We start from the raw sequence: 27,256 nt of genomic DNA, 5'->3' as shown, positions 1-27,256 counted from the left end.
CCAGCTCGTTCTACGTTTTCATACATAACCCGATCACCAACTCATGTCAGATTACATTTCAGGTTGTGAAACTACCTTTTCTCATATAAATAAAACAATGACCATCATATTATGAAAAAAAAAAAAAAACACACACAATTTTGCTGGCATGTTGTCTAGCGGAGTTTCTCAAAATTGTTCAAGGTGGACTTGCAACTAAATGGGAGTGTCAAAGGAAAACAAAAGGAAGGGTTTGGTACATATATAAAGATGGTTTCCGTAGACATCAATGGCAGTAAGATTTTAGAAAACTTGACATTTATTTTCACTTTTAAGTGGATGCAATTTGTTCCATGGGAACACTCAAATAGCACAGCAGCAGTGAGTGAAGTGTAGCTCAGGGACAAACTGATCGAAAGGGAACAGAGTCTTGCTTAGCTGCTGCAGCCAACCCCAGCTGGGCCTAAGCTTACTGACAAGACCCTCAAATTTTACTTACTTCAAATCTATATGGAAGAACTTTTTTCCATTTAAAAGCATTTGTTGATTATAAGTCCTCCAATAATTAAAAAAAAAAAAAAAGTAAATTGAATATTTCCAGTTATTTTGACATGCTATTGATACGCACAGTAATGACCAATTAAAAGAAAATTCAATCTACAACACAAACTGACCTTTTTACTATTCTTTATTTTGAGACACAGAACTCTGTAATAGAAATGCCAAAGAGATACATGCAAATATCTAGCTAGACAAACAGCACAGAGTATGACAAGTAAACGTTGCCAAGGCTTTTATGAGCCTGGTACAGGTAGGAGGCGTAATGCAAATGAAGTAGTCTTACCTCTCTCACTGGCGTCATCCACAAGAATAATCTCTTGCAGTAAATGTCGCGGCGACCGGTTTATCACACTATGTACTGTCCTTAGCAGCGTAGTCCAAGCCTCATTGTGAAACACTATCACGACACTCGTCGTTGGCAAGCTATCGGCGTATAGTTTTGTTTTACACCTTGGAAGGAAAAAAGCAATACATTAGTATACAGAGTATACATATGTTTTCCTTTTCTTTGCACTAAAAATACAGTAAATGGTGGCATAAACCTTCCAGGGCAACAATTTGCACCAGAAACTTAAGCAACAGACTTCTTACATTATTATACAACAAAGAACAAAAAAAAAAACGGTACATGGGTCAAAACAATTTTTGTGCAATTGTTTAATGACCTAATAAGATGTTATAATGCTAGTTATGTGACACTAATTTGTTAAGGCTACAGACAAATGATAATTATAAGATTATATTAAATCAAAGAAGATGATTTAAAAAAAATGCAATGGCGTTGCATACAACAATTTGGGTTGTCCATACAAAATCTCACACACAACACACGTAATATAGCAGCAATCCTGGCATCTCCTCTTTTTTTGCCATTAAAAAATAAATACATTTTTTACCTGTGGACGTTGATTGGTGGTTTCTCGATGCCCAGGGATCCCCCAAGTTTCGAGAAATGTTTAATTGTTTTGGTTAAGGTACAGGGACACACACAAACACACTTTTCAATAGGCTGCTGGAGCCAGACTGGACCACAGGGGCCATATTGTTTCCCCATTTGCTCCTGAGCCAAGGGTCCCTGGATGTCAGAGGTCCATCAACGAGCTCCGAGGACACCTAGGAATTGTTGCTTTAAAATCCATCCCAATCTCAAAAGGGGCCCACGCATTACAGCATGGATTAGTTATTTAGCATTACAAATGGTTAATTGAATTAGGAGCGTGGCAGCATTTCATGTTAAAACAGTTCAAGGTGCTTGTAATGTGAAAAAAATACATTATTTAAATATGTTCAGAGTCAGTGTAAGTAGCTTATGTACCAAGGCAATTTTGGAGCGAAGAAAGAGTTTTAAAGCATTGCACCTTTCTGTCAGGAATAGCCCTGACATTTTCCTAGCAGACCCCATCCGCATGTATTGGAGGAAGATAAGTACTTTTGTTTTGATTTTTGGAAAACCCCGTTTGGAATCTTGAAGGTTTTTCTTTTTGCTGCAAAGTGTTCTACAGGATTTTTTGTGCATTTTCTCAGAGAAGAATTCCCTTATTTAAAAAATAAAAAAATAATTTCCCTGCAGTACCTGGTGTCACCAATGCAGACTTTCAGACTTCTACTTCAAAGACAAACTTAATTTTCTTTGGTTACTCTGCACTGCTTGCTATAACAGTTATTTTACAAGGTTCCATTTCCAAAAGACAAAAGTATTTCCATTGTTTGTATTTTAAAGACACATTTCCTCTTTACTGGTTTTCTTGGGAGTTTGGTTTTCTATAACTAAATTATGTGGAACATATGGACTAACAACACCCAAATATGCAGGGTTACAATCTAACTAACACTACTGCATCATAACTCTGTTTATAATAGTATTACAACTATTACGATTTTGGTTTTCCCAATGTCTGGAACTATGACTCCCACTTTGAAAACAGTCTTGAGCAATAAATGTGAACACAGTACCACTGATTCCTCAGAGTTTCTCAAGGCAAAGAGAAAGAAAAAGAATTAATTACAGATGGATAGATATGACATCTTTGTCTACCGATTATTCGTTTAGCTTTTCACATACGGATTAGGTTTTCAAATATTTAACCTGTGTGTGTTTACCCCCCTTCCTAAAGGGTTAATAGCATGTCCCTTGTATGCTGTGCCCCACTTTGGGTTGCTATTGGGATCCAAACTTCACTCGTTTTTGAGGCGTATTTGAGGAATTATTTTTAGCTTGCCCATTCATTGCCATAGTGACAATCCATGCCCATATTGTGGGCATGCTTTAACATTGTGACAATCAATGGGTAGAGGGGGTAGTAGGCCACTCAGGTGTGCAGCGGGAGGGGAGGTTAACCCCTTAATTACCATAGCAGTTAATAGCTGGGTTACAGGCCAGTAGTTTTTTTTATTTTACGGTGCTCACTGAAGACGAGGACGAGGAGGACAGCCTTCATCCAGACAGGGGTTAAGTACAACTTTTATTTACTATATGCTGGCTGGGTAATGTTTTATTTTTAATAGGCAAATGCACCATTATCCTATTATATAATATAATCCCATTATTGTAGTGGGTGTGTGTGGGTGTTTGTGAGCGAGTATAAGTTAGTGTGAGGGGGGTATTGTAATATTTATTGGGGGGTAGAGGTGATGGGTGAAAGGGGTTGTTACCCCGGGGTGGGTGGTTAGCCCTCTCAGGTGGGTACAGGGAGGTGTTAACCCCTTCATTACCATAGCGGAACTGGTGGATTTAAAAAAAATGGTACCCTTCGGCACTTACCCGATACCGCCGTCCTGCTCCAGTGTCGCGCCATCATGCCATGTGAGAGTTACCGGCCCGCGCAATAGGCACGTACAAACTGCAATCGCGCATGTGCGGGCTGGCAAGCAACAATCATGCATGTGCACAAGTGGCAAGTGCAGCTCGGCATGCCATCCCCCAAATGTTGCTGCCTTAGGCGCGGGCCTATCGGACCTAATGGGAAATCTGCCACTGCATAGCTTACTACAGCTAAGGTAATGAAGGGGTTAACCCCTCCTGCAACCCTACCAGTAGGACTAACCACCCAACCTGGAGCAACTACCCCATTCACCCATCCCTCTGCCCTGAATAAACTAAGTACTCAGGTTTAACTCCTTTGCCTTCGCGGCTAAATTAAGCCGCTTTTATTTTATTTTAATAGCAGTATTGAAGCAGGAGGTCTCCAGAGCTGAACTGCATTAAGTTCAGCTCCCGGGACCCCCTGCTTCTAGAGTTACAGAGCTGGGTCCAGGATTAGAAGAGATTTAAGGAGGATGGGGGGGGGGGGGGAAGAGGATGGGTGAAGAAGGGGAGAGAGACGAGGATGAGGATTTGTGGGGGTACTTTTTATTGAGTGGTGTAAAAGTTGTTGGCAAAGAGGGGTGTACATAGTAGTGTAGAGTATGGGCATAAGCATGGGTGAAAGGAAGGAGAGATGAAGAAATGTGTATGAGGAGGAGAGTGGGGAAGTTGGAGAGAACAGAAAAGTTTACAAAGGAGTGAGGAAAAAGGAAACAGAAAAAGTAATAGGGAGAGCATAATGATATGCAGGGAGAGAGACCCCAGGAATTGCAGGAGATGTGAATGAGCAGGTGTATAAAGTCAGGCCTGGGAGAGCATAATGATATGCAGGGAGAGAGGCCCCAGGAATTGCAGGAGATGTGAATGAGCAGGTGTATAAAGTCAGGCCTGGGAGAGCATAATGATATGCAGGGAGAGAGGCCCCAGGAATTGCAGGAGATGTGAATGAGCAGGTGTATAAAGTCAGGCCTGGGAGAGCATAATGATATGCAGGGAGAGAGACCCCAGGAATTGCAGGAGATGTGAATGAGCAGGTGTATAAAGTCAGGCCTGGGAGAGCATAATGATATGCAGGGAGAGAGGCCCCAGGAATTGCAGGAGATGTGAATGAGCAGGTGTATAAAGTCAGGCCTGGGAGAGCATAATGATATGCAGGGAGAGAGACCCAAGGAATTGCAGGAGATGTGAATGAGCAGGTGTATAAAGTCAGGCCTGGGAGAGCATAATGATATGCAGGGAGAGAGGCCCCAGGAATTGCAGGAGATGTGAATGAGCAGGTGTATAAAGTCAGGCCTGGGAGGGCATAATGATATGCAGGGAGAGAGGCCCCAGGAATTGCAGGAGATGTGAATGAGCAGGTGTATAAAGTCAGGCCTGGGAGGGCATAATGATATGCAGGGAGAGAGGCCCCAGGAATTGCAGGAGATGTGAATGAGCAGGTGTATAAAGTCAGACCTGGGAGAGCATAATGATATGCAGGGAGAGAGGCCCCAGGAATTGCAGGAGATGTGAATGAGCAGGTGTATAAAGTCAGGCCTGGGAGAGCATAATGATATGCAGGGAGAGAGGCCCCAGGAATTGCAGGAGATGTGAATGAGCAGGTGTATAAAGTCAGGCCTGGGAGAGCATAATGATATGCAGGGAGAGAGGCCCCAGGAATTGCAGGAGATGTGAATGAGCAGGTGTATAAAGTCAGGCCTGGGAGGGCAGTGCAGCATTGAAGATTAAGCAGCGGTTTAGAAAGTTAGTCTTCAGAAAAAATTGTCAGAGCATATATAAAACCAAGTTTTCACAGCTGATGAAATGCAGAGTCCAGGTCTTGTATCCTTCAACTCCAATTTGAACTCTACAGACACTTCATACTGTATGACACTTAAGATGTTACACAACCAATATGCAGTCTCATTACACAGGATGTGTAATCTTATTGGCTGTCCCTGGGTGAGTGACAGGCCATTCAGCCTGTCATAGAGGGATGTGCAGACATCCTTAGAGATATATACATATAGTGTACAAACTCACACTTATTCTTTGGATTGAACAAGAAGTCATGATGGTTCCAAATGCTTTACAACATAATGAATCATATTTACTAAGACGTTCTACTCCATAACACCTCTTACATGTTGGAAGACAGCGTGTGGACCCATTCAAGGGAATGGGCTATAAAGCATCACATTTACTAAGCAGTATCACGCCATAAGACACCTTACAGCATATTCACTTGAATGGCCAATAAAATGCCATATTTAACAAGTAATGCTGGAAGGTGTCTTATGGAGTGGCATGGCTTCGTAAATACAGTATGGTCCAGTATGTTCGAGAATATATACACACACACACACACACACACACGCTTACTGCCCATTCTAGGAGTAGTTCAATTGCTGTACTGTCATGGCCCAAGGCTGTCAATTGACATGAACATCTTATTAATTATAAAAACATCACTCAGGGACTCAATTTTCTCTCCTTTATTACAATATGAAAGATCACAACGAATTATTGCACTTTAAGATGAAGATAGTCCATTTAAAAAGATAAGGGGGCACAGATTTCCCAGTAAAATGCTGGATTTAATTAGGTAGAAAGTGCTATCAATTCAAAAAGTTGGCAGAAGCTTGCCCCTGGAAGTGAGCAGTGCCAAGTGTTATGATACGGTAACAGATTACAATACAGGACGCTTATTTGTTTTGTCAGGGGTGAGGAAGTCTGGAAAAATATCAGCAAACTCTGACACACGTTAATACTTCCTCAACACTTCCTGCTTGCTTAACCACTAGTCCTGCTGGATTTGTGGCCCTGGACGCCTCTTTTGAAATGCTACAAAGGCAAACCGGATTCAGGTCACTATCCTCACACAAGGCTTTCCTGTGCAGCACTCCATACAAAGCTTGAAATGACAAAAATACCTTGAAGTGGACATTTTAATCCACCTGTAAAAAAAATTATTGACTTTTATATATGTATATATCTTAATTTATATAGCGGCATCCATGTACATAGCGCTTTACAACAGTAATACACGCGACATAATATTATAACACATAGTAGGAATAAGAGCTTAAGGCCAAGGCTGAGTCCCCACTGGCGCTGAGCACGCTCTTGCTTGGAGAGCGCTCCAAGCATAAGCGCCGGGTGTCCTGCATGTAAACACGCGCGCGGGAGGAGGGGGGGGCATTGCGGGTAGTTGAGCGCGCGGGAAAGTATCGTTTTTTTGTTTACTTAAGCGCCGAGCGCGCGGGGATTTACATAAAGCTATATATTTAAGTAACTGCCGCAAGCGCCGCCCGCTCAGCGCTAGCGGGGACGCAGCCTAAAATAGGAAAGAGTCCCTGTCCCGAAGAGTTTACAATCTGCTATTATTGAGATACCACTCACAATACTTTAACACACAATCTGGACCAAAAGGAAATATACTTTGTAAAAATATGTTACCAAACACACACGCCATGAAACTGTTAATATCCATCATAAATTGTGTAACAGACAGGAAAGTCAAGCAGGGCAATTAAATTCACACTTTTTGCAGGCATAAATGTTTATCCCTTGTCAGCCAGTCACAAGCAGTGTATTGAAGATATATTGCGAACCCCTCTGGTACAAAGATGGTGTCCTTTGCCATGTATGAATTATGGCACTTGCTGACAGCACCTGATGCACTTTTAACCCACTGTAACAAATTATAAATCGCTACAAATAGATAACATTTGTAAAATCCATGTTGCGGGCAATAACAATTCTCCTGGATGCCAACGGGGGTGTAGGGGACACCTCCTCCACAACCTGGGACCCAGGGAAGCTGTCGGCGGCCTTGACTAGTTCCAAAAGAGGTTTTATTTCACCATAGAAAATCTTTTAGAAAGCTTTTCACCAACTGGATTGCTCCTCTTCTATAAAAGTCACATGGTTCTGCAAACTATTACTGTACTGCTCTCCTACAAGGCACTTGGTTTTCTAAAGCTTAACCTCTTTGACCCCTTGAAATGTGAACATCTTTGTATTTATGGTTGAAGGCTCTTTCAGGTCGATGAGAGCTATTGCTTCACATCTTGAGTGGCCAATGGCTATTTTCATTAAGTGGCTTTTAAAGTGTTTGTCCTCAAAACTCTATGCATCGGAAAGCAGATGTGAAAGTTACATTTTCACCACTGCAAATAATTTTTAAAACCCATATCATGCGATTTGCTTCTATGGAGGTGTCAACATTTTTGACCAAGTTAGAAAATTAGGATCAATTACAAAATGGCAAAAAAACAAACTGACAAAATAAAAAACATATTGTACTTGCGACATATCCGGTATCCAAATCGATCCTTTTTGGGGACAAATACATTGATTGTATGCTGTGACTGAAGACTATTTCAGAAAGATTATGAACATCATGCCAAATCACACACAAAACAGACCCCTAAACATCAGTTTCTAACCCTGCTACTGGGTCTTTAGACGTAGCAGGAACAGGTCAAGAGATGAACTACAACTGCCAGCATCACCTGCTACAGAATCAGAGAATAGGCATATAGATAATTTCAGGGATCAGCACAGGGTCAGGTGATCAGTTAATTCTCATGAGGCGCGCGCGGCCATGCACGCTCTCCCAAGCTTGGTGCTTGGGGAGACAAGGGAGTTTGGTTTTCGAGCTCAGAGCAGGGTCAATGGGGAGTGAGAGGCAGGATATGCTGAGCGGAGAGAGGGGAGGGGCGGAGAGGGGGGGGAGTGTGTCGGTGTGTGATCTGCTCTGGGTCAGTTTGGGAGACCTGCCTGCACCCTGCACCTGTTACAGGTGCACACACACTCTAAACATAGGAGACACATTGCAGGTCCCAGTGCTGCTGTGTTGCTTGGGAGTGCACCCCTTAACCCCTTCCATAGAGCGCACCGCTGCTCTAAAGCACTAAAAGCGGTCATACCCTTGTAGGGATCACCAAGTTATTGTTTTACTAGGAAAGAGGTGGAAAGAGGGGGGGCGAGAGAGGGGGCAGGGGGCGAGAGAGGGGGCGGGGGGGGCGAGAGAGGGGGCGTGGGGGTCGAGAGAGGGGGCGGGGGGCGAGAGAGGGGGCAGGGGGCGGGGGGCGAGAGAGGGGGCGGGGGGGCGAGAGAGGGGGCGGGGGGGGCGAGAGAGGGGGCGGGGGGTCGAGAGAGGGGGCGGGGAAGGGAGGAGGAAGAGAATGGAGGGAAGGAGAGCAGGGGCGAAGGAGAGGAGGAAAGGGGGGAAAGGAGAGGAGGAAAGGGGGGGAAGGAGAAGAGGAAAGGGGGGGAAGGAGAAGAGGAAAGGGGGGGGAAGGAGAAGAGGAAAGGGGGGGGAAGGAGAAGAGGAAAGGGGGGGAAGGAGAAGAGGAAAGGGGGGAAGGAGAAGAGGAAAGGGGGGAAGGAGAAGGAGGAGAGTGAGAATGGAGGGACAGACACACACATCCAGCCAATGACACGCCCCCTCCCTCAATAGCTACGCCCCCCAGCTTCTGCTCTAAAATGTTATTCAGGACAGGGATCGCTCATGCTTGGAGAGTTGGTGATGTCACCGCTCTCTAGCATGAGCGAGCTCAGCGGCAGCGTGGCCGCAGCCTAAGGCCTGGGACATAGTGATTTTATCCGGGCGGAGGCGCGCTGAGGTTCAGGGAAAGCGGTGCTTTCCCTGGCCTTACACAGCGCGCCGTCCGTGGGCGGGCCAGTGACGTCACGGAGCTGGTTCGCCCTCATTGGGCGAACCGCTCACGTGACCGGCCCTGCGCTCCGGCGAGCGCCAAATTTGAAAACATCTTGAGACACACGCTTCCCCAAGCATGCGGGCGCGTGCGCGAGTCCCTGCTAAAGCCGCTCTCATTGCGGCTGCAGGGGCTCAGTGCCGAGTGTGAGCACGGCTCAGCCTTGCTCACACCAATATGTCCCAGGCCTAAGGCAGAGTTTTAACGTCAACGGATAATGCATTATTAATACCTTTGATATTGTCGAAGGACCATTTTAGAGTGCCCTTCAAACACACCAGGTACGTCATGACAAAAATACTTGTTTTCTAGCGTATAACTTTGACAACATGCTCCAACAGAGCTATAAACCTGATCGAAACGGTGGTGCAGCCCCTTCAATTTCCGTCAGGCAGAAGGAGGTCCAGTCATGCGATCTGGAACGATCACGACCAAACATGCCGGAGGCCTGGTGGCACTGAAAAGATTCAAACAAAAGCACAGTGATAGGTTCATTTGACCCTGTGTGGGCTGCACCTTGAAGAGGCAGAGATATCATGGTGGTAGAAAGTTGTAAATACTTGAGGGGTCCTATCCTTTTAGGCTAATAATTGTGGGCTGGAGGAGTATGCTCCTTCCACACTGTTGCTTTGTGGGCACATTCAAATGGGACTGAATTATAACTGCCATTTTATTACATGAATTTTGATAAATCTCCCCAATGGCATGATTAAATCAACTGCAGACAGTCCATTCAATATGTAAATGACAAGGGCTTGTGCAGAGGAAAATGAGGAGATGGCTTCGGCTTTAATAAAATAAAAGCACAAATGTATTCATTTCTCCCAGCAAGAGATACTTGCCATTTGTCAGGATACTCGGTCGGGTAGTATAAAACGTTACTAAAAACTGCAGGAAACAGGTGGAAGACCAGTTGCTCAACTCATGGCTACCACCGCCCAAACATATTTGTCCTTTTCAGTACATATGAAATGTTTGCTAATTATTAGTCATTTGTGGTGCATTTGGACCTCGCTGTGCCATTAGCATGCTGCGTCATAAAACTGTTTAACTGCCCAATCTGTCTGCATTCTCCCATTTGTACGTAATTAGTACACGTCGTCTGCCCAGATTTCCTACGGAGGTTTGGTTGGCAGTTTATGGATTCAAATGTTTAACCCAAAATCTGTGCTGTAAGGGTTTGCAATCCGTTGCTCTGAAGGACAGAGCCCAAATGCTGCAATGTAATAATATAGTGTATGTAATATATAGCATAATAAAACGGTTACACAGAAGGGATATTACTACCATAAATGACAAACTTCTTACAATAGTTAAATAGGATAATACAGTTTATGCACCCGCTCTCTTATTAGATATAGCATGGGCGCGCAAACTTCTTGAGCTGCGGCCCCATTCCCGGAAACTGCAGCGTTCGCGTTTCACCTCTCCCAATGGCTCGGCATCCGATGACGTCACGCGTCATTTTGGCCTTTAAGGGCCTTACTCTGTACAGGTCAGATGACGTCACGTGTCATTTTCCGCGTATGTAGAGGTATCAGTACCGTGTTAGCCGAGCTTCAATAATCAAAAAATAAATAAATGATACCGTTCTGTGGCTAACGAAATGCTTTTACTTGTGCAAGCTTTCGAGATACACTGATCTCTTCTTACGGCGATGTTACAATATATACAGTGTTCGACAAACCTATACATTTGCTCGCCACGGGCGAGTGGATTTAACATCGTGGCGAGCTCCTATTGGCCCAAGCAGCACACGTGTGGTACCAGGTGGCGAGTAGATTTTTTTTGTTCGGCGAGTAGATTTTTTGGTGATTTGTCGACCACTGTGTGTGTGTGTGTGTGAATATATATATATATAACATTTAACATACGCAATGGGACCGGAGCATGTATGTAAAGTGAAAATGTACTTAAAGTGAAGCACTACCTTTTTTCCACTTTACAATGCATGTACTGTACTGCAAACATCACATATGTGCATAACTGTAATGTAAATAATGCATTTGTAACCAAAATAAATACAGTAGGCTTTATTCAAATAAAATGAATGGGAGCAAGCAAGGAGGTGAGAGGCGCGCACATGGGTCAGTACTGTATAGCAGCTCTCTTCTCTCTCTCCTTCTCGCAGTGTCTCTGTCTCTCACTCAGTCACACACACACAGTCACACACACACGCACTCAGGTCACACACACACGCACTCAGGTCACACACACACGCACACACACAAAGATTGCAGCAGAAGATCTTCTCCTCCCCCTCATCGTTGCTCCGTAGCTCACATGCAAAGTTTCGCAGCACGCAAGACCGAGCTCTGAGGATGAAGGAGGGGGAGAAGGAGGGGGAGGAGGAGAGCGGAGGGAGCAGAGCCAGGGGCTTCAGTGAGTGCGGGCGGAATCACTGGTTTAGCTGCTGATTTATGGAGCGGGAGTGCAGGGGGAATGGAGACAGATGGGAGGGGGAGGGCAGAGGGAACGGGGAGATCGAGCGCACCATAATAGGGACAAGCATGAAGGAGGTTGCGAAATTGTTGAGGTGCCCACGCCACCCCCTGGTGGCCGTACTCGCGAAGCATGCGTACATACACAGGGGTATGGTGCAACTAAAAATAAATGCACGTACTTGCGAGTGTATGTAAAACGGGGTATGCCTGTATATATACACATCTATATATATCTATATATCTATACAGCATAGTTACCAGTCCAAGAACCGGTAAAGGAGACAGCATACAGCAACGAGTAATCCAAAAAGCAATTGTATTGAAAATAAACAGTTACACGAAAGCCAACGCTTCAGTCCCACAGGGCCGTGCAAACACCAAGTGTGAGTGACCCACATATATACCCCCACCCAGAGTGCACCACAAACAAAATACACCAATCACCAACACCCAATCAGTATCAAGATGCACCTCACCTGTCTGTCCCATAGCACTAACCAATACCTGTACAGGAATCATGCCTTCCACACCTGCAACCAGAGGGAGTTCAATGTTGCAATCAGAACAGCCCGTTCTGACGTCATTGCCTTGCGACTTATGCCGGTATCCGCAGCGCATCACCTATTGCGCATGCGCATCCACAAATGCGGTAAGCCGGGGAGCCAATGAAGAAAACACAGCTGCGTGCTGAATCAAGACACAGGCAGCGTCTCTAGTAACCCTGGCAACCTCAGACGCCAGAGAACAGCTAGCACATGCGCATTAGTCATAATAAACATCAGGGACAGCACCGCAATCACCGGCACCGTCAGGCAGCAGAAACATGTAACCATGACTTTATAGTAAAACTGCTAGCTGCTTAAAGCCAGAACAGGGGTATATATGGTAGGGAGGGACAAATCAAAGGCGTGCAAATACATCTTGATACATAGAAAACAAGGGAAGTGAGTATTGTGCAAGGGAAGTGAAGCTATGGTGAACATTTGAAATCACAGATGGTAGAAAATAATTAATAAAAATGATCCTAAAAACACACACATGCATGTTCAGCAATGAAGAGCAATCAAAGAAAACACCCCAATTTTAACTCCTCATTTAGGCCACCAGGTTACAATGTCCGTAATTCATAGAGTCTGTCCTCCGGTTGTAACAAGATTTTGCCCCTGTCACCACCCCGTGTGGGTACAGGGACCTGAAAAATAGGCATGCATCTAAGTGTGGCCAAGGAATATCTCTGTTCTTTAAAGCGTCTGGCAACGGGGAGACATTTTAAGTCCATGTCATCGACCCCACATGTTAGAGTTTTCCTGATTGTAGTGCAATGCATGGCCACCCGCTCTTTCAGCATCCTCACAGTTTTGCCAACGTACAGGAGTCCACAGGGACATTGATGTAATAAACCACGAATTTGGATTCGCAATTGAGTGCTTGCTTGATTTTAATAGATATGCCCGTGTGCGGGTGGTTGTAACTCGGGCCCTGCTGCATGAACTGGCAATTCGTGCAGCCGTGGCACCGATACGAACCGGGTTTCTTGGCCAACCAGGTTTTGGAGACAGCATATTTTTGTATGGGATCAGAACCAGTAACCATATCACCAATACTGGGGCCTCGCCGAAAACAGAACAACGGTGGTTCTTTGGCACACGCACCAATCCTCTCGTCATTTGCCAAGATGCGCCAGTTGTCCCGGATACTTCGCTTAATCTCATTAGATGCTGTACTGAAGGTGCTGACGATATTGAATCGATTAGTGACCTGTTTATTGGGCACTGGTGTCAGTAGCACACTCCTGTCGATTTGTGCAACCTTCTGTAAAGCAAACTGGATATCCTTAGCACAATAACCCCTCTCTTGGAAGCGTGCAGCCATCAGTATGAGGGTCCTTTGTGCCTCCTCCGGATCGGTCGTAATCCTCTTTACTCTTAGGAGCTGCGAGTAGGGAAGACCCTTCTTCAATGGCAGTTGGTGATGGCTAGCTGCACACAATAGTGAGTTTTTATCATTGCTCTTCCGATAGAGTTTGGTAGCCAACAAGCCACCAGATTTATCTACTTTTGTGTCAAGGAAGGCAATTTTCTTGATGTTATAGTTAAGGGTAAAGCGTATTGTAGATGGAATCTCATTCAAAGCAGACACAAACGCTATCAATTCTTCCTCACTGCCATCCCACAAAATAAAGACATCATCAATATAGAGGAGATATTTGACAATGTATTGTCCATAGGTACCATTGTGTAGAATGTGCATTCGCTCATATAGGTCCATGAACAGATTCGCGTAGGACGGCGCCATGTTTGAACCCATGGCCGTCCCTGTGAGCTGTAAGTAATGATGTTTCTCGAATCTGAAGACATTTTTGTGCAGGATAACCTCAATGAGTAGCATCAGAAATTCTACAGGGGGACCTTGCTGTACACCAAACGCTTCAAATTTCGTACGCACAGCTTCCAAGCATTCAGTATGGGGGATGTAAGGCCTTGCCCCCGCTGCATGCTGCAGCGTCCGCCACAGCGGACGCTGCGCTCACCAGAGCCCTACCCGCAATGGCGCCGGGCCCGCTGCGAGGGGGGGCCGCAGCGCTCGCACGAGAGCTACTCCTGCTCTCAATAGAATTGAGAGCAGGAACTCGCGTCGAGCGGCTAGGCACGCCCCCGGCGGTTCAGCCAATGAGGGCGAACCTGCCGGGTGACGTCATGGCCGCGCCCCCGTCACTCCTCCGGCACGCCCCCCCCCCAGTCTCTGCTCCTGCAGTGAGCTGCAGACCGGGGAATCGCCGGAACGCGCAGCCGAAAGCGCGGGCGCGCATCAGAGCGCCGTGACCGGGGCCTTAGCCTTAGTGTACAAACTGGACACATCCAAAGTGACAAATATGAGGTCTGTTATATCAACGGAAAGGTCACTAAGCTGCTTGATAAAATCCGTTGTATCTTTGATATATGAACCCATCTTGGCTACCAGTGGTAACTATGCTGTGTGTTCTCCTATGGGACTAGCATCTGCCTTATGCTCTACACCAGTGTGCTGACTGTCTCTGTGAGAGATATATATATATATATATATATATATATATAAATATATATATATAAATACAGTGTCCCCGGGCGAGTAAATATAGGCCCAAGCAGCACACGTTTGGTACTAGGTGGCGAGTAGATTTTTTGGTGATTTGTCAACCACTGTGTGTGTGTGTGAGATATATATATATATACACACACATATATATATAGATATACATATATACATATATACACACACACACACACACACACACACACACACACACACACACACACACACACACACACACACACACACAAAGCAAATATGGCAAAGGACTACAAACATGGCCACCAACAGAGTCGCTAGCTTTCGATAACGTTGCTGCTTTCCTATTGGTCGCTGGAAGGCGTCCTGACCCTGGCGGACCATACCATTTCCCCTGGATTACCTGGCAGACAGACAGTCCCACCCCGAGCTCGCTACTCTGCATCCTGGGGGTCCCTGGACATTGGGGCACCAATAATGAGCTCCCAGGTTCAGGCACGATAGAAATAAATCCGGCATAATTGCTTCAATATCCGGTAAGGAGCAACGTACTCCTATAGTATATAGCAATACAGATAATGTAACACGTGGGAATAATGATGTAATTAAAGGCAGCTAGAAACAATACAATGTGAGAAGGCTATTAGCTGTCTGAAAAGCTTATAATAATGGCAGGGTGTTCTCTAATGTACAGTTGCTGCTATATATTAAAACGGCTGATGCGAGTGTATAATGTGAGCTAATATCAATGCATTGAGCATGGGGGTGAGGGGGGGGGAGGGGAGTTTGGATGACAGGGCACACAGCATCCATATAGAAAGGTATGTGCCCCGTACATGAATAGAGGGAGTTTTCGTTATTCTAAGCAGTGTGATGGAGCAAATCACTTTATAGAATATGGCCCCAATACTTTAAGGGCCTTACTCTATACGGTCTTAAAGTGGCAGTTCAGGACGGGTTTTGTTGAGAGAAAAAAACCCATTGAGGTCTGTAACAGGGACTTATCCCGGTTAAAGAAACGCGTCTCTAATCCAGCAGTGTGCTGGTTAATTGCACACCAGCAATTAGTCAGACTCCACCTGGCTGATTAAGACTGTTAGAAAAAGCCTGTTCCCAGAAACAGGAGAGAGATTTGTCCTCAGTACACAAGGGTGCTGACAAGAAGAAAGAGGTCTTGAGCACAAAGGCTGTGCTGAGATCAAGACACACAGCGACCTATATTCCTGGACACAGGGGACCCAGGAACCTACCAGAGACTGACATGAAGGGCCACCTGCTTTAAGGTATCTCTTGGGACTTTGGGGAATAGGGTGGTAATGGGATTATCCCTCCAGCCCTGCAGATAGGGATTGGGAAAGTAAGTTAGCCCTTACACAGGGATAGGTGTTTGTTGTTTTTGTATAATTCTGTTTGCTGTGCTATTTAAAGGAACAGGCAATAAAGCCTTATTTTAATTTTACCTTAAAAACGGTCTCCATTGCGTACCTCTGCACACGTCTCTTACAAGGTCATTAGGGATTTCCAGCAGAAAACGTCCCAAACCGCTGCTTCGGTGGATCTAGAACAAGGCCCGAAGCAGTGTACTGTGAGGCAGACGTGTGTGAGACCCGGTCAGATGTGTTACTGGCCTCTCCAGCAAGTGTGTTCACTGTCAATATGTTCTGCTCATTTACACCATGTAAATCAGAACTATACGGTATAAGAACACACAATGTAAAACATTTGGGAATAATGATGCAATACCAGGGATATGAACACTAGCCACAAAACAATGACCTATTATTTATATATAAATAAATGGTGCACACAAAGTAGACGAGATGCTAGTGTTCTTTTAAAATAGGTGCAATTTCAAGTAGCTGAAAAAACTAAATTTGATAAATAAATGTAAAACAAAAAAACGAATTGGTGTCCTTAAACAAATGTAAACATGCTTACAGCAAATACTTTATCTTTGGAAGTGAACAATGATTTCCTTTTGTTTTGTCAATGAAGTGTTTCCTCTCCCCTTATCCCTGCCCTTATTAGGGACGATATACAGACAGGGTTCTGCCTGTGAAGACTATCTCAACACTCCATTATATCACACAAAAGGGGGTATCCAGGAGGAAATCAAATCCCTCCTACGTCCCAGCTCATCATATTTAAAAACCAACAATTATTTAAAAATTGATTATATAGTAGGTGTTGGATTTTGGTGAAAATAAAAAATACTATTACCAGATTGAACCCCTTAAATGTGTCACTGATATCACTTTAGTCCTAGGAGGGACTGCCCCTTAAAGTACACAGGGTAAAAAGGAGTCAAGAAAAAATAAATTACGCACACGCACATGAATGAAGTCCATGTTTTAGAGTTCTAGCAATCCTTTCAAAAAGTACATATGTAGCCTGACGATGTACTGTCCTCGGAGCCTCGTGTTTGTCAACCCACTGCTCCACGGACAGTAACAGTGACCCTTTGTGGGTCAGTCCGTCCAAAAGGGACTCATACCTCCTTGGAGTCCTGACCGCAGCGTCCCCGGCCGCAGGAACATTAAGTCTGGCTGCATAAGTTTTCAATGGGGAATGGATTCCAATGTAGATCAAATCATTTTTAAGCTAATATGTCACGGTTTTCTTTAGGGGGAAAAACTAATTGTAGTTCTTTGCAATGGTGACTTGCTAGTCAATTACAGATGTAGCATTTCCCGGAGTACACCAAATCCCACTACATCTGTCACTGTTTCCACTACTTTCTAGAGCAAAAGCCAGTGCCTTCTAAAACAGAGCTCAATTGTAATCACAAACAAAAAGTTACAGCAACATATTGGCAAAGCAAAGGTTAACTGAGTCATAACACTGACTGGTATACATTACCAGAATCCGAACTTAAACAAATAGTCAGCGCAGAGTCTTCTGGCGTCGGAAGACATCAAATTCGCTCGAAATTTATTGCAAGGTGGCTTCTGGCACCGTAAGGTGCCCTATTTAAAAAGAGCAACGCCAAGTATTTATGGCCCTAATGTTACTGCTAATGGTTTACATGATGCAACGATGGACTGCCCCTTTAACTCTGAGTGCTCTTTGGACGTAGCTGCTAGGTTATGGCGTGCCCCATGACATAGTAGCTATGTAAAAAAAAACATTTTTTAAATGCTTGTTGTCCAAGGCAGATTGTGTCCTGCGCTCCAAACGCAATCTGAAGTGATGGTCCAATCCCTTTCTTCATCGCTGGCAGTGATCATGTGAGTGTGTGATTTGGCTCCTCCGGATCTCAAAGGGTTAAGTGTGTCTCTCTTTGGCACGCGAGTCACCGTAAAGGAACTTATAAATACACCCCAAATTCTAGTAGGGAGACCACAAACAGACGAGGCTGCAGGACTGCTGCTCTCTGTTCTCATTCATAAAGTAGTACAGTAAGAGATGTTCAGGACTAGGAGAGTTCCGCACAGTATTTCTATCCTATATTCACTCCATTCCACTTACTAGGTCAACCCATTTTGCACTCTCTCCGGATATTGTCTATTTAGTGACACTGTCACTTTCACCTGGAGAGTATTTAAACTTCCTGTTTGTCCCTCCATCTTAGTAGACCCTCTGATGAAGCGCTCTGGGCAGCGTGACACGCGTTGTGCTACTTTGTGTGTTGGATCCATGTGCACCAGGCCTGCACAACATACGGCCCGCGGGCCGCATGCGGCCCGTCTGGCCTCTCTGTGCGGCCCGTGATGATTCTGGCCGGGCGCCAGTTTATTAAATAAATTAAAAAAAAAAAAGTTCGCCCCCCCCCTCCTACCTCCCTTCCTCTCAGCCCCCGGGTTTTGCGGTGCGCGGGGCCAGCAGCAGCATGAGGAGGATGCGGCAGCCGTGTGGCTTTTTTTTTTCAATAGCAGGATGCCGGGGAGGTCAGAGCATGCCGGGGGTGGGGCTTAGTACCGGGGAGAGGATGTGATCTGTGTGGTGTGTGGGTGTGTGGGTGTGTGGTGTGTGTGGGTGTGTGGGTGTGTGGGTGTGTGGGTGTGTGGGTGTGTGGGTGTGTGGGTGTGTGGGTGTGTGAAAACGGCCTGGTGGGGGATGGGTGTGAAAAACGGGCTGGTGGGGGCGGTGGGTGTGAAAAACGGGCTGGTGGGGGGAGGGCTGCTGACATGTGAGGGGGGCTGCTGACATGTGAGGGAGGGCTGCTGACATGTGAGGGAGGCGGGCTGCTGACATGTGAGGGGGGCGGGCTGCTGACATGTGAGGGGGGCGGGCTGCTGACATGTGATGGGGCGGGCTGCTGACATGTGAGGGACAGGGGGGGGAGTGATGTGAGGTGCAGGGGGGGGAAGTGATGTGAGTTGCAGGGGGGGGAGAGTGTCATTGAGGGGAGGGGGAGAGAGTGTCATATTGAGAGGAGGGGAGAGTGTCATATTGAGAGGAGGGGGAGAGTGTCATATTGAGAGGAGGGGGAGAGTGTCATATTGAGGGGAGAGAGGGTGTCATATTGAGGGGAGGGAGAGAGGGTGTCATATTGAGGGGAGGGGGAGAGAGTCATATTGAGAGGAGGGGGGAGAGAGTGTCATTTAGGGGAGGGGGAGAGAGTGTCATATTGAGGTAAGAGAGACACGAGGGGGAAGAGAGACACGAGGGGGAAGAGAGACACGGGGGGAAGAGAGACATGGGGGGGGAAGAGAGACATGGGGGGGGAAGAGAGACATGGGGGGGAAGAGAGACATGGGGGGGAAGAGAGACATGGGGGGGAAGAGAGACATGGGGGGGAAGAGAGACATGGGGGGGAAGAGAGACATGGGGGGGAAGAGAGACATGGGGGGAAGAGAGACATGGGGGGAAGAGAGACATGGGGGGGCTGCTGACATGGAATGGGCTGGGGGGATATGGAGGGGGTATTGTATGTTTGATGTGGAGGGGGGTATTGTGTGTTTGATGTGGAGGGGGGTATTGTGTGTTTGATGTGGAGGGGGGTATTGTGAGGGTGAGGGGGAGAGATGGGGGTATGAGAGATAGATGGGGAGTATCGTAAAGGTTGATAGTGAGGTGTGATGAGGATGAGGATGATGATGATGAGGAGGATGATGAGGATGATGATGATGATTTAACCTGTGCGACACAAAAAAAATTTCCTTGGAGCAGTTCGGCCCTTCTCACTTTACGAGTTGGGCAGGCCTGATGTACACACTTATGAGTATGTCTGTGCACGGAGCGCCAAGTCATCAGCCTTTCAGAAATACTGCACAGCCAGCTCACACAGCTACTGGATTTGTGTCTGCCTCAGACGAGAGAAAACCTTCTTAAGCATTTGGCCACTAAATTTGTAAATCTGTAAAAGTTCAGTCGAGGGTGCTTTGAAAAATGCTTAACACCACAGAGGATTTATATTTAATAAAGGACATTTCAAGCCAAACTTAAATATGCATATACTCATATGCATATTTAAATACAAGTACAATCTGTGTGTGACCAGACATGTGAGATTTGGAAAATGAGGTTCTCTTAATCCTGCACTCAGTCAGTAAAATACATTTTAGGTGAGGGGGAGAGAGAGTGAATATTGTGTGCATGATGCTTCATTACCGACTTGCAAAATACTAAAGGGTGTCAGATACCGGCATAACGTTTCAGGGAACAATCCCCTTCATCAGATGTCACCCACAAATTTACCTGTAACAAATCGCAGTAGTGGCCATCACAGGAAAAAGTGCTACTCCATCTTCCCTCCCCCACCTCCAGGCAAGCATCCACGCAAATAATGTCATTGCGTCGGCATCGTGCTTAGCCTTGCGCACAAGCGCCAGAAGACAATGCCTCATCCCATTGGTGGGTTGCAATTTTGTAAGGATTATTTTTTTTCCTTTATATTTCTGTATGATGATTAATATTATTCTCTTTCTTAATTATACACTAATTTTTTCTACGTTATATTCAGTGTGCAGTGTCTTTCTTACTACTTGTTCATAATGTGTATACACACACACACACACACACACACAGGTTGTTTCAACCCTCTAGATTGTAAGCTCTTGCAAGCTGGACCCTCAATCAGTACCATTATCAGTTTGTGGTCATTTTATTAGTGTCATTCTAGTTTATGAAACTACTGCTCCCCCACTGTACCACATCATTGAATGTGTTGGCGGTTTATAAGAAATAATACACAAATACTATATACACACACACACACTTTTGGTGTGTTACTTTTAGGAGATAGTTTACAGGTTATGAAACATGAGTCACTTTTAAAGTACATGATTACATCTCCACAACATGGGTATTTTGTTTAAAAAAAAAAATCTTTTTTTTTTTTTTTATGTGCGCTACGTGGAACTGTCTAAACACAGGGCGACGTACCAAGCTGAAAATCCACTGTAACAGCAAAAGCCCAAGGCCATACAAATGAGGTTACTCTACTTTCAAGGCAATTCATTAAAAATCATTTGTATATATCTCAAGCTGAAAACACATTTCAAGGGCATCTTATCAGAAGAGCCGGAGGGGGCAGGGGCAGGGGGGGGAGGGAACTCCGCTGAACTGATCAGATAAGGCAGTACACAAGTCTATTTTTATACTTTAGGCGTTTGTAATACGTGATAAAAAGAGCTGGCCAACAGACCTGGCAAGCCGCACAATAAATACATGGGATTGTATAAAATTAATTCTGTATTGATCTCGAAATGAGACTTCTCATTAACGGAAGGGTTATGCCTCATGAACAATTAATTGCACAGAACAGGGATGGATGAAAGATGCAGATTGCACAAATACTGAACATATCTTCTCCACCTTGTTCTGAATTTTTTTTTTTTTTTTAAATCTTCGGATGTTAAACTCTAAATGGACTAGGTGTTAAAGGTCTACATTTTAACTCTTAAATTGTTATATGTTGGTTTCTTGTCCTAGATTGCAACTCCAGAGAGACCTTTTAACTACTGTATGAGAACCTAATATTGTGAAAAACCTTACCCAGGCTGACACCTCGAACCCCACTTTCCGTTCTTAAACAAAAAATTAGTGGTTGCCTTTTTCTCTCTAATCAAATACATTGGCCATTGATTATTTTTTATTTTGTTTTCCCCTCAAAGGGGTGACTGATTTTAAGAGGGCATGGTAAGATGGAAGTGGTCATGCTCAATTGTAACAGCAAAATTAGACTTGATATATAGCCTCCATTGAGAGTGCTGCAATGCAATTACAGTTTTTCTTCCAATAAACACTCCGCTGCCTGGAAGGCCTGCAGATGCAATGCTGGGTCCCCAGGCTGTTATTGGCATAATACATAAAAATTTCCATCGTGGTGCTACATGAAAAAATAGCACATTTCACATAAAATGAACTTGGAGACAAGGGACCTGAGTTTTTCTCTTCACTTACAGTAACACAACCACTTACACAATAAAAACATCCACACAGTAATGGTTATTTACCCAAGTCTACTAGCTACAAACCTGGGCCAAAAAACAGACAAGGACCCCAGTTAGGACCGAAACGTTGATCTTCCAATTATGTAATTATTTACAAGTGGGGTGTGCCTGTTTACACGGACTCTCTATATTGTACAGCATAAGCTTTTCCTGGTTTACAGAACACACACACACACACACACTATTGTGTTTCTGGAACCAGGGCAAGCTGCCTAATTAATGTCAGAGGATTATCGCTATGGTGGGTCCGATCAGGAAGTATGGATCCCTCCCCTGCAGCAGCACAACAAACACAACAGTGTGTGTATGTATGTGTGTGTGTCTATGTGTGTATGTATAAAAGAAAACAAGTGCACACTGGGAATAAGTATATAAAAGTAATTTATCAAAAAAAACATATATTGCAAAAGTCCAATTTGTAGTAAAAAAAAAACACATTTGGGATAAACAGGAGGGGGGGTGGACCTAGAGCGCACAGGAGAGGCAAAAAGAGACCATAGTGCAATCTGTATATAGTACAATCAAAATCCTTCAGGGAGAGTTTAGGTATATTGTTTTAGCTCATTGTGTTTTTATTGTAAATTTGCGCAGTTCTGTTTTTTTCTTTGTTACATTTGGGATAAAAGTGCGTTAGGTTCCCTCCGTGTATCCAGACCAAGGTCCACAGTGTCCACAGACCGCCAGTGTCCCCACAAGATGGACGCAAAAACCATGTGACCTCATTGGCGTGGAGCACCCAGTTAGACGAGAGCTGCAATGGGGAAGTGAGTGCCAACTAAAATTCATTTGCCAAGAGCTCTTCATACAGCCCTCCCGTTGGCAGCCCTGTGTCACTGCATCTGTGTACACACACACACACACACACACACACACACACACACAAACACACGGTGGGCACAGTACAGGAAGGCTCAAACTAGCCTCTCCAGAGCTCTTACACAGCCTCTGCACTTTGTCTTGCTGAGATATACAGGTCAACATGAAAGGATGTGTGACTCTGCCTTTAGAAAGGAGTACAAAAATCTTCTATTTTGCAGCTGCTTTCTTCAGTGTTTTACTCTTGGACATTACTTTCTTATCTGCATCCGGACTGGGCATCAAAAGTTTTATTCACAGTATTTACTACCAACTAAAAGTAACAACACACATTGCCACACATTCTAGTATGCGTTTCAGATATATTACTCTATCCAATCAAGTGTTATAAATCGACCCGGTAGGAAGTGACGTTAAACGCCAAACAGAGGATCACTCAGTGATCGGGCTGCGGAGAAAAAGCCTGAAGGTAGGGAGAAGGCGCAAACTGTTACCCGCACGGCGCATGACGACCCCAAGCGTCCAACACTTTGTGTCCATTTAATACACAATGCGAGTACATATTTGCTGCTTATCTTATGTGAGATAAAGTTTCAGATTGGTCTGCACAATCTGTTTCTTCTTTTCCTTTTCTTATGAGATTTATCTGCAAACAAATCTAGTTACCTGGATATTATTCTATCTGCCCGTATAGTGTGTGAACACCAAGTAGGCACTTTGGAAGAGCCAAGATCCCTACCCTCTTCAAAAGCTACATAACAATACTTCACTATGTTCCTTTTTCTTCCTTTTTGGGGTAATCTTGATACATACGCTCCCTCTGGATCCTGGACAAGTCTCTATTCTAAAAGGGAATTCCAAACAGTTCCCACCAGAGGTTGAGATTTTATCAATTACCCAACACTCCCCTATATATAATTACTTTTTTTTACATTTTATGTCACTATATGTGTTTTTAGTGAGAAGTATGTGATTGCCATATTGATTGGTAAACTAGATTATTTTATTAAGTTCAAGTGGGTTTAAGCGCCGTACAAATCACTGTGGTGTCTTTATTTATATAGCGCCATTAATGTACATAGCGCTTCACAGCCGTAATACATGCGACAATCATATAAATAACAAATAATATAAATAACATATAAAGGGGAGAAGTGCCTCAGACATAAAAGTAACATTTAGGAAAAGGAGTCTCTGCTCCGAAGAGCTTACAATCTAATTTTTTGGTAGGAAGAATGTACAGAGACAGTAAGAGGGCGATCTGGAAAGTGCGACTGCAGGGGGCCACGGTTAATGTATGAGGTGTTAATAATCAGCCATGGAGCTACTTATATGCTTCCATAAGCAGGTGTGTTTTGACGTAGGTCTCAACTGTGGATAGAGAGGGTGCTAGTTGGATATTGAGGGGAAGGGCATTCCAGAGGTGTGGGGCAGTCAGTGAGAAAGGTTTAAGGCGGGAGAGGGATTTAGATACAAAATGGGTAGAGAGAAGACATCCTTGAGCAGAACGCAAGAGTCGGATGGTGTATAGCAAGAAATTAGGGCTGAGATGTAGGCAGAAGAATGTAAAGCTTTAAAAGTGAAGAGGAGAATTGAATGTGTGATACGGGATTTGATAGGAAGCCAGGAGAGCGATTTCATCAGGGGAGACGCTGAGACAGATTTAGGGAAGTGTAGAGTGATTCTGGCAGCAATGTTTAGGATAGATTGTAGGGGAGACAGGCAGGCCAGACAGAAGGAGGTTATAGTAGTCGAGACGGGAGAGAATGAAGGTCTGTTAGAGCTTTTGCAGTTGAGCAACAGAGGAAAGGGCGTACCTTGGTAAAATTGCGGAGGAAAAAAGACGATAGTTTTTTTGCTACCTTTTGAATGTGAGAAGAGAATGTGAGTCTAGTGTGACCCCTAAGCAGCGTGCTTGGGCTACTGTGTGAATGATCGTACTTCCAACAGTAAGGTGGAACAGTAAGGTGGAAGGAGGAAATAAGGCCAGGTTTGGGAGAAAGTATGAGGATCCCTGTTTTTACCATGTTAAGTTTAAGTCGGCGGAGGGCCATCCAGGATAATATAGTCTGTACAGCAGGTCAAGGGTAGAAAAGTAAATGTGTGTCATCAGCATAGAGGTGATATTTGAACCCAAGAGATTTATTTATTTACAAAATATTTTACCAGGAAGTAATACATTGAGAGTTACCTCTCGTTTTCAAGTATGTCCTGGGCACAGAGTTAAGAAAAATACATGTTTACAAATACAGTTACATAATGAGCAGGGTATACATTATATACAAGACATTGCATGCACAGTTAAAGATAATTTATATTATGGGCGAATGAAACAGTTACAGACCAGATTAAAATGTGTGACAGCCTTAGATTTGAAAGAACTTAGACTGGTGGTGGATGTAAGAGTCTCTGGTAGGTTGTTCCAGTTTTGGGGTGCACGGTAAGAGAAGGAGGAGCAGCCGGATACTTTGTTGAGCCTTGGGACCATGAACAGTCTTGTGATTAGGTCACCTAGAGAGTGTAAAAAGAAAAGCGATGGGGTCCCAGGACAGAGTCATGTGGTACCCACACAGAGATCGATAGAGGAAAAGGTGTTTGCAAGAGAGACACTGAAGGTACGATGGGAGAGGTAAGAGGAGATGCAGGACAGAGCTTTGTTCCTAATGCCAAGAGTATGGAGAATGTGAAGGAGAAGAGGGTGGTCCACAGTGTCAAATGCTGCAGAGAGGTCGAGTAATATGAGCAGAGTGTAATGACCCTCTGTCTTTGGCAGCATGGAGGTCATTAGTTATTTTACTGAGGGCTGTTTCAGTGGAGTGAGCAGTGCGGAAGCCAGATGTAGAGGGTCTAGGAGAGAATAGGTGTTGAGAAAATGGAGCAAGCCAGAGAATACAAAACGTTGAAGGAGTTTAGAGGCAAAAGGCAGGAAGAGACAGGTCGATAGTTAGAAAGACAGATAAGGTTAAGCTTGCTGTTTTTGAGTAATGGTATAACTGTTGCATGTTTGAAGGAGGATGAAAAGGTACCAGAGTAGAGGGAGGATTATTACGTAAATGCCATCTCATAGGGTCCCTACTTTCTCTAATAGCGTGTCTGAGATCAGATACATTGTCAATTCTTCCGTATTTTATACAATTTTCAAATGACCTGAAAATCGCAGGGAACCCTTGTTGAAAAACACTGTTCTAGGTACTAAAGTAAGAGCACAATCACACTTTAAAATGAAGGCCTTCTGAAATTATATATATATGGCTGTGCTCAAAGCTGTGACCATGCAGCAAGCTTAAGCCTATAGGGAACCATGTTAAAAATGGTTATTGAAGCAAAAAGTGGCACTGCGTGCTCATTTGCATGTCATTTCCCAGAATCCCTTGCTGCAGTGGAAGTGCTGGGTGATAATGGTGAAAAGCGGGGTTGCAGACCTGCCTAAAACATGCAGATGAGCATACAGTTGTATTTACACATATATATATATATATGTATATATATATCACACAAAGGAGTAACAGCCTATTTCAGCTTGTTATGTTTGCCTTTTAGGAGTTTAATACTATCCCACAGCAGGTAGGACACCACCGCTCCCTTTTTTAACTTATGTATGTTTTCTTGTGATTAATACATTTTGTTACTTTTGTATGCTAGAGTGCTATCAGGGTGATTCTTTTTTCCTGTGTTGGGATATATAGATATATATATATATATATGCAAATACAACTGTATGCTCATCTGCATGTCTTAGGCAGGTCTGCAACCCCGCCTTTCCCCATTATCACCCAGCATACAGCACTTCCACTGCAGCAAGGGATTCTGGGAAATGACATGCAAATGAGCACACATATATATATATATTAAAAAAAAGAAGAATCGCTTGCTGCAGTGGAAGTGCTGTGTGCTGGGTGATAATGGTGAAAGACAGGGTTGCAGACCTGCCTAAGACATGCAGATGAATATACAGGAATATTTACAGTTGCTTTATGCTTTACTGTGGAGGGTTTTAGTCACTTTTTTTACCCACCATAACCTTAATAAATGTGGTGAGATATATATATATATATATATATATATATATATATTTATTTTCCCCCCATGTCTGAACAGGTGTGGAGTACTTTACGGTCAATATGTTTATTGGGGCATGTCAAGGTTAAAACCAACATATCCGAGTTTGATTCTGTTTTAGGCAGATTTAAAAAAAAAATGGCAGACAGCAATTTGCAGCATGACCTTCCAGCATCATTTGCTTTAAATGGATTAATAATTGCAACGATTAGTTCAGTTTACTGCAGTAATGGTCGTTCTGTAATCTATTCCAGAATATACTTGGAAACGAGAGTTAAAGCAGCTGCGAACAAAAACCCATTCTCCGTATTGCTTCATATTGAATATTCATTATCTTCATCTTCTATCGCAGTATGTCTCACTTTACCTGTAACCCACAGCAAGAACATTATAGCTCCGGTTATAAAGAACATGAATTCTGTAGGAAGAACAGGATCCGATTTA

At 44.3% G+C, this 27,256-nt stretch overlaps 1 protein-coding gene across 2 annotated transcripts in view; it reads right to left on the bottom strand.

Annotated features, from left to right (window-relative positions):
* Positions 1 to 27,256, bottom strand: part of GALNT1 (polypeptide N-acetylgalactosaminyltransferase 1) — a 242,526-nt gene that overhangs the window by 128,616 nt on the left and 86,654 nt on the right. For both annotated transcript variants that reach the window (XM_075586004.1, XM_075586003.1), the window contains exon 4: positions 824 to 990. In XM_075586004.1, the coding sequence (XP_075442119.1) occupies positions 824 to 990 (167 nt within the window). The remainder of the gene's footprint in view (positions 1 to 823; positions 991 to 27,256) is intronic.

This window comes from Ascaphus truei, chromosome 2 (assembly GCF_040206685.1).
Source record: "Ascaphus truei isolate aAscTru1 chromosome 2, aAscTru1.hap1, whole genome shotgun sequence".
NCBI classification, from domain to species: Eukaryota; Metazoa; Chordata; class Amphibia; order Anura; family Ascaphidae; genus Ascaphus; species Ascaphus truei.
This window is presented reverse-complemented; position numbering and strand designations above follow the sequence as displayed.